Genomic DNA, 12,889 nt, shown 5'->3' on the forward strand with positions numbered 1-12,889 from the left:
TGCTTAAAAATATTATAGGTTCTCAATTTATTACGCCCATTTCCCCGTCTGGAAGAGGATGAACTAACAATACTTTTCCATTCTTTGATATAAATATCAAACATTCTTGACATGACTGTATCAATAAACATATTTTTATTAATATTAGTGTTTGTATTACAAAAGTCAACCAATTCAAGTTCCGTAAAATGTTTTAAACAATGAAATTCCAATTTTTCACAATTCTATGTTTCAGACTAACCTCATCTGCCCATATGAATATTTTCCTATTAATACGATCTGGCTATACTTACTGTACTCCAGCATATATATACTAAATTGCTTTAAACAATAGTAATCTGAGTAGAAAATTCACACTGGATTCAAAGTTTGACAGAAAATGAACAAATATTATAGTATTGTACCATTTGATGTAAAAAAAAAAAAAGTCCTTTTTTTCTTCATATACAAGTCATCAAAGAAAGCATAAAAACTCTGTGTGTGCAGTTCCTTGTTTCTGGTTCAATATATTTTTATCTTCAAACTCCATGTGCACTCCTGTTATTTTTGGCGTAAACATAGCTACGCGCCTGCAAAGACTGATTCACTTAAGAGTAAATGACTGAATTTGAGTTTTTTGTTTTGTTTAAGACTAATTTTATGATCTAGCACATTGAAACTAACTCAACATTGATTCCAGTACAGGATATTGAAACATAAATGTAGCTATTGCAATTGGTTTGGAATTCTGAGTTGATGTAATAAATAAGCCGGGTGTTGTCTAAATGTTCTTTCAACATCAAAAATATATTAGAAAGGTGATGATTTTGTTGAACCAAGGGTGACATAGCAATACTCGTTGTCATCGACCTTTAGGTTAATTATGTGGTTAAATTTTTTCAGTCATCAATAACTTCATCAAAATTTCATGGAATTTTATGAAATTCTGACACAAGATTTTTATGAACAAAATACAGTAATCAGAGCACCATAATTTTAAAAAAAAATCTCGTTTTCCCAATTTTAATGTCTGGTAAAAGTTTAACTAGAAAAAAAGTTTTCTTATCCCGACACTTTTCACGAGTAAATGATATGACAATGTCATTCACTTACAGCATACACGTAATACAAGCTTTTGTATTGGTTCGGTATATGAAGGATTTAAGATTAACATATCAGTCTGACAGCGTACAAATTACCGTGACCTATTTATCATTGGGTGCAGCTTCATACGACCACAGAGTTTGAACACTGAATAGTTAGGACAAGTATGGACACTACATTCAAGCATGATACAGTTCTTGATTTTGATTGTGATTAAATATTTGACTTAGAATTGGATTTTGACACAAATGAATGTGGTAGAAGAACTGAAAACATTGAAATTGCACTTGTACCTATTCGGGTCAATTTCCAATATCTAAACATAGGTGCTTGAAGACAGGATCCTGTTATCATTCCCTATAGTCCCTACCCCATATAATCATTAATTTTATATTTTATGATACTAAGGGGGAGGGCTTGAGGACAGGATATATTTATGATAATAAGGGGGAGGAACTATGGGGCTCATAACTAGGATATTGTGCTGAAGCACCTATGAATCTTAATACAGTTAGGTTTAGCATATCAAAGAATCAAAATAATTTATTTGTTTAATTCAAACAAAATTTCATATTGTACTCTTTGGATATCAAGGTCTCCCAATTTGATAAAGGGTCCCAAAATCCAAAATTGTAATACATTGTTAGATTCAGCATACAAAAGAACCACATATAATCAAGCAAATGTAAATTTGGATACCAATTTAGACCAACTCTAAATACATGCTTAAATTCAGTTTATCAAAGAACCCCTTAAAATAATTCTACATAAAAACAAAACAATTTTATTTTTTGACTACTATAGTATGTAGAGCAATTGCAGACCTGTCCGAAAATTAAGAATACTATAGGTAAATATACAGTTAGAATCGACACGTCAAATAATCTAAAGAATTCCTTTATAATTATGGAACCTTTGTTTACTTGAATACTGGGTTTCCTTTAAGGTAAAGCTTCGTCGCCTTGTAACCTTTTTGATGTTGTTTGAATTAAACTAGTTACAAAATAGTGTCCGTAAATAGGGCACTACTTTAAATACAATGCCTACGTAGTGTTATATAATAGATAACACAATTACACATTTATCTTTGCAATCTTTACATAAAAAGTTTGTCATAGATTAAAACAACATGATGATGTTTAGAAGTGTTTTATTTGTCTCCTCTGTTTCTATTGTATATGGATTTCTTTTGAATAACAATATCAATCCAAATCCTCAAATTTCTGGACAACAAACTGGTGCCAATAACCAAGTCCTAACGATAACTGAGTTTTATGACGCCAAAACGATACTACAAAACAAAATTGATGATGTCCGCCATGAAACAGAAACCGCACGACACGAAACAGAAGATTTACGCCATGATGTGGATAGTAAGCTATCATTAGTGACGTCGCAATTGCAGCAAATGTTTTCTGCTTTCCAACAACAATTGACAAAAGATCTTGGTCAATATGAAACAAACAGATCCCAAGATATGGAAAGGAAGTATACTGAATTGGCTAGAAATCATACTCAATTACAGGAGAATTTCAACGTAATGAAATACAATTTTGGCCAATTACAACAAAATTGCAATGCAATGAAAGACAAATACCAAAACCAGACGATCGAATTATTGTCTTTGAAAAACAATGTAGTGCACCTTTCTGATAGAGTGGATGACATATCACAATGTAAAAATAAGACAATGGAACTTGAGAAAGCTATAGTTGAATTAAAGGTTCTAAAAAGTATCCAACCATTACGCGACTTCAGTGTTTTGAAACAGCAGGTCCAAACGATAACTTCTCAGACGCATGTTTTAAGTATCAACGACCGCGCTAGGAGTGAAGATTTCCGAGCGCTACATAATTTGACAGTCAATTCGATGAATCAAATATCAACGAGATTAAACGAGCAAAACATATCAACCGAAGCTCGTTTTCAAAACACTGATTCCAGGCATAATGCATCGTTTGCTACGTTGATAAAAGATGTTCATAAGTCTGAATTTAGACAAAACGCTACCCTCATTTCGATAGTTAACTCTTTAGAAAACAATTTAACGTTAACCATTGGAAATGTTCAACAGGCAGTAAGCAAAATCAATAATCGAGGTAAATTTATAGATTGACAGTTTTTACTTTGTTAATGTAGTTAATATAGATAATAGTTGATACCAATATTATTTACTATGGGCAAACGTTTCAGACTGTATAAACTTTGAATCAGATAATACTGTTATGATTAATAAGCTATGACTGTTTCAATACAACTTCCATATTTTTACTGTTTACAAGGTCAATTTACAGAAATAGTCAGATTAAAAAACAAGAATGTGTCCCCAGTTCACGGATGCCCTATCCGCACTATCATTTTCTATGTTCAGTGTATCTTGAAAATGGGATAATAACCCTAATTTGGCATTAAAATTAAAAGGATCATATCATATAGGGGAACATGTATACTAGGTTTCAAGTTGATTGAACTTCAACTTCATGGAAAAATAACTCGACCAAAAACTCTAGCCTGAAGCGGGATAGACGGACGAACGGACGGACGGACAGATGCACAGACCAGAAAACGTTATGCCCATAAACGAAGCATACAAATTGCATACAACGTTAAAAATCAACTCAAAATCGGTAAAAGGATGTTACGAAATATAATTGAATAGTTTCCTTTAAAATGGGTATAAATTTAATAAAATCTTTTTTTCAAATGACTATTTAGGTAAATATGTTAATTTTAATATTTGATATTATTAAAGCGACACAACTGAAATGCATGCAGTAAAGGCTCCAACAAATGATTTATCATCTGATGCATTTAAGTTTTATAAACAAAACGTCATATTAATCCTGCTTTTTAAAAACATCTGTGGGCATGTATTTTACTTGTACATATTTATTAACAAAAATACCGAAACCCAAGGAAAATTCAAAAATGTGGATTTCCTTAAAAACTTGAAAAAAATCAAATTAAAAGATTATATCAATCAAAGGCACAAATGGAAAACAGCTATCATATTCAAAACTTAGTATGAGCATTCTTGGACGAAATTGGTTATTTATAAACATGTTTTTATAGTTAACAAAACATCCCACTTGAACGAGAGCGCCGTTTATACTTCCGTCATATTGGGCCATTCCAGTTAATTTCTGACAGGTGGGGATGGATGGGGAGAAATTTCTTCATACGTATCAGAAAAAAAACATCATGAAAAACTACCTATCAGATCTGAAAATTAAGACCTATCAGATGTAGAGTTTCTGTTCATATTAGGTGGATGGGCTTTCATGGGAAAAATGACCTAGCAGAATTTTTGACTACAAGGATTGTACCCATCAGAATTTTAAATACAATACCAGATAATGCATGATATGTAACTGTCTACATTAAAAAGCACCCCTAAGATCTGACATAGGCATTTTTGTAACCCCTAAGATGTAATTATTTTAAATTATTTACTGCTGCAAGACCCTCAGAAGTTTTTTGCCTATAAGTGTACGTGTCAGATGAAAAAAACAAACTTTTCACCCCTAAGATGTATAAATTTTACACCCCTCAGAAAGGACCATCCAACCCCCTTTAGCAGATATTAACTGGAATGACAAGATTGGGTAACAAATCCAAACAGGCGCAGTAAGTGGTTAATGTGACAAAAATTGGGATCCAGTTGGATAAAATGTTTAAACTATATCACAGACTTATCAATAGTATTGATAAACACAAGGAAATGTTGTGAGAATATCACGATATAGATGTTTTTAATAATATTATAAATTATATCAACAGACATAAAATATTTTTTCATAAGATGAAATGACTTATTACATGTAGATCACAAGGTTGAAATGTGAAGTGTGGAATTGTAAAGATATTTAATCTCTGAATACTTGTCATTTAAACACAAGCTTTGAACGATTACAGAATGTTTGAAGAAGGCTTATTTTATTTTGTCAGGAGTGTGTGCACGTTATGAATTGAAAAACACCATATCAATTGACCTCGTGTATCATGTGTATGGAAAACATTACACATTTTCTATTTTGTTTACATTTCAAATATTTCTTCGTAGTGTATATGATCTAATAATTCATTTTACCTGTATTACCGGTATAAAAATGAAAGTGCACAAAATTCTTAAAAAAATCATCATCAAAGATTTTATTTATCTCTTCAGGCATTTCAGACTTATATAAAGTTACTGTCTATATGTAATAAATATTTGTATTAGCTCAACACAAAGAAACCCAGAAGACACCGTTATGAAAGGATTGCGCTACAAAAATGTACTCTGAAAAATACACATAAATTAAAGATCACAAACCTCACGCATGGCTGAGATTTGTGACATGGCTAATTTAACCATGATCTTTAGTTGTACCTTTTCGTCGTTTGTTTGAAGTTTTTGATTTTCGTCATAATCAAATCTGAATGAAATTTGTTGTCACTAAATAAAAATTCTTTTTTGTAGGCCTTAATTATAACTAAAAGATTAATTCAATTCATTTCAGAAAGTAATTAATTCATATTTCTGTGTTAATGTTTAATTTATTTGTTTCAGTGGCAGTGACAGCCTGTTCGTCATCGGGTGATACAAAATCTAGTGGCTATGTGGTAAAATTCGACGATGTAAGAGCTATTGTCGGTGTAAAGAACATATCCTCATTTCGTACAAGTGGACAGTTCACCAGTGAAGTCGAAGGGCTTTATCTCGTATCTGTGTGGATCGATACAACTACTAATTATGGACATTTTCAAATTTACAAGAATCAAATGATTATAGGCAGTACCGTTTTTAATTATATTTCTACAAGTGCTACAGTTCAAACCACAGGTACTGCTGTTGTAGCTGTAGAATTACAAATTGGTGATACCGTGAGGATTCAGACTGCTAAATCCATGTATATTGCACATAGTAAAGAATCTTGTTTCACCATTGCTAAATTGAACTAGGCATTGAATCTTCAGTGATGAAATTACGTCAATGTTGTAAATCTATTTTTTTTTAAAACCAGTCCACTGCAACTATATTCTGAACAACTATAACTAAAACGGTAAACTGCAGGAAGAATTCTTTTCATAAAAGCAGGCTATGTTATTTATATTTGTGGGCATTTACTTCCAGTAGCAATTGTTATTTTTCTTTTGTGATCTCTAATTGCTTTACTTTTGTCAGTTTGGAAATTTAACGTCGAAATCACATTTGACATAGTTTCCGCTAATTTATGCTCTGTACGTGCGATTTAGACTAGTGCTTGGCAAATTATATAACATTTGAATCGTGGTTATTCTTTTTGTTTAATTAAGTCCGCATGCTGACCTCTATAACATTATTTTGTCATTTTTCTAGTTGTTGCTTGAATACCTGTTTTGTCGTGTCGTAACTAATAATTGTCTAAAAAGTTGCCGTTTATCATGCTTCATACATTTGTTCCCGGACCTTACACACATTCAACAATCAACAATTGCTATCAATTGACCGATCTTTTCCCAGTTCTTGGCGTTGAAAGAAGATAATTAATTAGCTTCTTAATAAGTATTAGGAAATGTCTACTTTTATCACATCGTCCTTTGAAACTACACGTCTGTTGGTCGGATTTAGGGGCAAAAAAAAACATCGAATAAATTTTTGCATCTGGAAATCAGATATAGTATCACGCCACTATTTGATTGACATATCGAAAAGCGCAGTAAATTTTTAATTGTTCAGGATTTAACCTCTGACATTTTTCATAGCCCATTAAAGTAACAAATCATATATAGTTACGCCTAACTCATTAATATATTTAATCCACTAACTACGTTTAATAATATGTTTTCTTAATTCTAAATAATCGGTGGTGTAAGCATCAAAGGGACTTATGAACTCATCGTAGGCCTCGCTCTCAATCACATGAGGGCAGTCGATAACCAAAGTCAAATTAAATAGTCAACACGACATGAAAAATAGTTCAGAAGATACGATACCAACAGTTCACTATGTATACAACAAAAAAATACCGAGTTGGCAACAAATGGACTCAACAAAAACCGTTAGTAAACCTTGGCTCTTTGGTAGGATAAACGGTTTCTGCTCCACTAATGATGGCCTCGTCGTTTTTTCCAGTTCCATGTAAAATAGAAACATTAAGTTGCATTTGGCAATGTTTCTATCTAGGAAATTTGCGAATAAAAGTGAAAGAGATAACAAAAGATCTGCTGTCATATATATATAGTCATATAATAAAAGAATATACCAATGATTTCTACTTTTACCTATTGTCATCGGATATATAAGTAACTAGTACACTGCATATGCAATGCATTATAAAAAAAGGATGAACAACTGAGATAACGTCATGATCTTCTGTACATTTCATAAATATATTAAACTAAACACAATTTTCCTTCAGGCAGTAGTGGAAAAATAATTATCCATTACGTGATATTATTATAAATTTCCCCCTCCTTAGTAGCAATATACCAACTTCACCTGCATATGGGATATTATATATTTCCCAACGTATTTGATATTCAAGAGCTTGCAGTTCCTACTCAGACTTTGTAAAACGTCATCAGTGTCCGAGTAGAAAGTTGATGAACCAGGGGTATGTCAAAGAACGTCTCGTCCTTTTTCTAAAAAAAGTTCATCGGAAGGTACCAAGACCTTGTTGATAGATATTCCGTATCAACTTCACAAATAATACATGATGGTCTTGGTGTATAGATTATGCGTACTGATGTTGTTTATCATCTTAACAACATGTTATAGTGGTCTTTCATTTGTCTTTGTTCTATTATTAATATTACATTTACTGTTGGATTGTTTTATGTGATTTCCATTTAACGTGGCTCGGTACTTAAACATCCCGTCAATGTGTTTGTATTATATTTAATTTTTTCCTGGTGTGTTTTGTATATGCGACTTTTTGTGTTTCTTTGGTTCTTATAACGTGACTCTGTACTTTAAAAGATCCCGTCAGTATGATATTGTTCTATTATATGTTATTATGATATTATGAATTAGAAAATACGTTGAACCACAAACGTAAAAATTATCCAATCACGTAGTGTAATGAACTATTTGTTGATTCTTATAACTTCTATATAACTTTTGGACTATTTTAAATCTCGGTCTATATCTGAAATTAATTCTTACATACTTTTGATTTTTTTAACCCTATATGCTAACATTGCCCATGTGAAATATTAAAATTGTTTGTGCATACATTGAACGACAAATGTATGTGACATATAAAATTTTCTGACGTCAGACTCGCGAATCAATGAATGTGTTTGTAGATAGATGTTTTTGTGTTCTGTTAAATTGTTCCTTTTAAAATTGTTACACGATGATGACTGCTGTACCCATATTTTAACTATATTATTTATTATGTCTGTTTAGTTCACGCATCATTGTAAATATAACGGAATTTGATGAGAATGTCATCAAAGTGATAGGGTTTAGCGCTTTAAAACCAGGTTTAATCCACCATTTTCTACATTTGAAAATGCCTGTACCAAGTCAGGAATATGACAGTTCTTGTCCATTCGTGTTTTGTCATTTGCTTTTGCCACGTGATTATGGACTTTCAGATTAGATTTTCCTCTGAGTTCAGTATTTTTGTGATTTTTCTTTTTTTTCGTTGTATCGTTTTGAAAAATAATACTGTACAGAACAAATGATTGATATATACAAATACACAGTGTAAAAACAATGCAAATATTTGGAAAAGGAGACCGAGTAAATACGAGTACTCGTATCAATAAAAATTTCTGAAAACCGATTTCCTTCATCAGTATGGTATCAAATGAATCTTTATCAACCTATCCCCATTCGCCTAAAATATATCGAACATAATGAAAAATAGGCAGTAGAACCACGCTGTGTAATAACGGTTAACTAACTCGTGAATTTACGAATAGGATGAATTTAACTTTGCAACTTTGAACTTTAGGTTCAATAGGTTCCTTTAAACAGCACACCTCTATCAAGGAAATCATGATAAGAAATGCAAGCTCTGGAACTAATCAATTGGGAGATATATATCCTATATGAAGGCGCTGTTGAAATGTTGCTACACATCAATGGAAAGTACACATGTACTTGAGAGGCAAAATCTTTTATTGTTCTCAACCTACATTTTTTTTTGTCAATCTCTAATTGCTGGGCAAGATATGAGTCAAATTGAATTGTATCTGTTTTATCATTTATTTTAATTTCGATGGTATAGATGTGTTCTTCGTTGTCACCAAACTTTGAATTATCTAGTGAGAGGAGATCATGTTTATAACGGAACGTGATAATAAAGGATATTGCTAGGTTATTTTCATTCTTCTGAAGAAGCTTCTGATAAAGCCTCGTATACTGTAAACCAACTTATTTTCGCGAGCGATTTATTTTCGCGACTTTCCCGAGTAGAAAAATAACGCGAATATAAATCGTCGCGAATATGTAAAGCTTGGATCTTTCATTATTTAATTACATTCGGTAAATTACAAAATCGCGAAATTAAATTGCCGCGAAGTGGGCTAGAAAGGGTAAAACGCGAAATAAAGTACCCGCGAAAATAAGTTGGTTTACAGTAATTAAAGAAAAAAGTCGACATCAGAAAGAGCGTAGTTGGTTATCCAGATCATGCCAATTATTTGTTAAAAACACGTCTTTCAAGCGAATTAAATTTGTTGAGACTTCAAGTGAATTGTTAATGCTTGATTCATTTATCAAGAAGTTTAGATGATATTATTGACACACAAAAAGGAGGATGTTCGGGGCTTTAACTGCGGGGACATCAACATATTTGTTATGCAAGTTTTTTTTTTTTAATTCGAGATCACGATAAAACATTACCGTTTTACCGAGATCTCGATAAAAAATATATCGTTATCTCGATAAAACGAAATTGTTATATCGAGATTTCGGATTATTAAATCGTTATCTCGATTTATTATTTCATTATCTCGATTTATTATATAGTTATCTCGATTTATTATATCGAGATCTTGGATTATTATCTCGATAAAACGAAATTGTTATATCGAGATCTCGGATTATTAAATGGTTATCTCGATTTATTATATCATTATCTCGATTTATTATATCGTTATCTCGATTTATTAAATCGGATTATTATATCGAGATTTAGGATTATTATATCGAGATCTCGGATTATTAAATCGTTATCTCGATTTATTCGGATTATTATATTGTTATCTCGAGAAAACGAAACTGTGATATCGAGATCTCGTATTATTAAATCGTTATCTCGGTTTAATATATCGAGATCTCGATAACAAATATATCGTTATATATATATGTTTTTTCTGCAAATATATAGAAGTCAAATTTTTAATACAGAGTTTATTACAAGTTGAAACAACATTATGCTGTTTCGAAGTGTTTAAATCTTTTCGTTATTTTCACCGCTATATGGATTTCTTTTCAATAACAACATCATTCCGAATACTCAAACCTCTGGACAACAAACTGGTGGCAATAACCATGTCCTTACAATAACCGAGTTTTATGACGCCAAAACGAAACTACAAAACAAAATTGATGAAAGTCGTCATGAGATTGAAGATCTACGTCATGATACAGACAATAAACTAGCCTTAATGACGTCACAATTTCAGCAAATGTTTTCTGCTTTCCAGCAACAGTTGACCAACAATCTTGGTCAATATGGAACAAACATATTACATGATTCTGAAGACAAGTATAATGAATTGGTTACAAATCACACTCGATTACAACAAAATTGTAATGCATTGAAAGACAAATACCAAAAACAAACTATCGAGTTATTGTCTCTAAAAAACAATACGGAACACCTCTCCGATAGAGTGGATGACTTATCACAATGCAAAAGTAAAACAATGCAACTTGATAAGGCTATAGTTGAATTAAAGACGCTGAAAAATATCCAACCTTTACGCGACTTCAGTAGGTCCAAACGATTAATTCTCAAACTCATGTTTTAAGTATCAACGACCGCACTAGGAGTCAAGATTTCCAAGCGCTATATAATATTACAGTCAATACGATGAGTCAAATGTCAATGAGATTGAACGAGCAAAAGATGTCAACCGAAGCTCGTTTCAAAAACACTGATGTGAGACAGAATACATCATTGGTTACCTTGATAAATCAATTGCGTGACTCTGAAGTAAGACAAAACTCTGACTTCAATGCAAAAGTCAAATCAGTAGGAAACAATTTAAAGTTAACCATTGGTAATGTGCAGCAGGCAGTGAATACAATTAATAATCGAGGTGAGTAAATACTAAGTACTGTATCATAGAAATTGTAATACATATAAAGCATAATAGCCATATAATCGAGTAACTATATGAAAACTACAGGAAATATTTAAGACCTTAAACATTTATTTCAGAAGTCCGACAATACAAAGAAACAATATCATACATGTAGTAATGTGACATTACAACATTTATTAAAAAAACTGCATAACTGTCACAGAGAATGAATAATTAGATAAATGTAAATATTTACATTTTTTCCTTTGTTCATAAGAGATTTTTCTTTTTTTTCGTTGTATCGTTTTGAAAAATAATACTGTACAGAACAAATGATTGATATATACAAATACACAGTGTAAAAACAATGCAAATATTTGGAAAAGGAGACCGAGTAAATACGAGTACTCGTATCAATAAAAATTTCTGAAAACCGATTTCCTTCATCAGTATGGTATCAAATGAATCTTTATCAACCTATCCCCATTCGCCTAAAATATATCGAACATAATGAAAAATAGGCAGTAGAACCACGCTGTGTAATAACGGTTAACTAACTCGTGAATTTACGAATAGGATGAATTTAACTTTGCAACTTTGAACTTTAGGTTCAATAGGTTCCTTTAAACAGCACACCTCTATCAAGGAAATCATGATAAGAAATGCAAGCTCTGGAACTAATCAATTGGGAGATATATATCCTATATGAAGGCGCTGTTGAAATGTTGCTACACATCAATGGAAAGTACACATGTACTTGAGAGGCAAAATCTTTTATTGTTCTCAACCTACATTTTTTTTTGTCAATCTCTAATTGCTGGGCAAGATATGAGTCAAATTGAATTGTATCTGTTTTATCATTTATTTTAATTTCGATGGTATAGATGTGTTCTTCGTTGTCACCAAACTTTGAATTATCTAGTGATAGGAGATCATGTTTATAACGGAACGTGATAATAAAGGATATTGCTAGGTTATTTTCATTCTTCTGAAGAAGCTTCTGATAAAGCCTCGTATACTGTAAACCAACTTATTTTCGCGAGCGATTTATTTTCGCGACTTTCCCGAGTAGAAAAATAACGCGAATATAAATCGTCGCGAATATGTAAAGCTTGGATCTTTCATTATTTAATTACATTCGGTAAATTACAAAATCGCGAAATTAAATTGCCGCGAAGTGGGCTAGAAAGGGTAAAACGCGAAATAAAGTACCCGCGAAAATAAGTTGGTTTACAGTAATTAAAGAAAAAAGTCGACATCAGAAAGAGCGTAGTTGGTTATCCAGATCATGCCAATTATTTGTTAAAAACACGTCTTTCAAGCGAATTAAATTTGTTGAGACTTCAAGTGAATTGTTAATGCTTGATTCATTTATCAAGAAGTTTAGATGATATTATTGACACACAAAAAGGAGGATGTTCGGGGCTTTAACTGCGGGGACATCAACATATTTGTTATGCAAGTTTTTTTTTTTTAATTCGAGATCACGATAAAACATTACCGTTTTACCGAGATCTCGATAAAAAATATATCGTTATCTCGATAAAACGAAATTGTTATATCGAGATTTCGGATT

General features: G+C 31.9%; 1 protein-coding gene across 1 annotated transcript; it reads left to right on the forward strand.

Moving 5' to 3' along the window:
- Nucleotides 1–2,212: 2,212 nt before the first annotated feature.
- LOC139492735 (uncharacterized protein MG328 homolog) lies at nucleotides 2,213–7,177 on the forward strand. Its single transcript, XM_071280887.1, has 2 exons — nucleotides 2,213–3,182; nucleotides 5,636–7,177. Exons 1-2 carry the CDS (start codon nucleotides 2,213–2,215, stop codon nucleotides 6,025–6,027), a joined length of 1,362 nt encoding a protein of 453 aa, XP_071136988.1. The 3' UTR covers nucleotides 6,028–7,177.
- The last annotated feature ends 5,712 nt before the right edge of the window (nucleotides 7,178–12,889 follow it).

Source organism: Mytilus edulis, chromosome 10 (genome assembly GCF_963676685.1).
Source record: "Mytilus edulis chromosome 10, xbMytEdul2.2, whole genome shotgun sequence".
Lineage (NCBI taxonomy): Eukaryota > Metazoa > Mollusca > Bivalvia > Mytilida > Mytilidae > Mytilus > Mytilus edulis.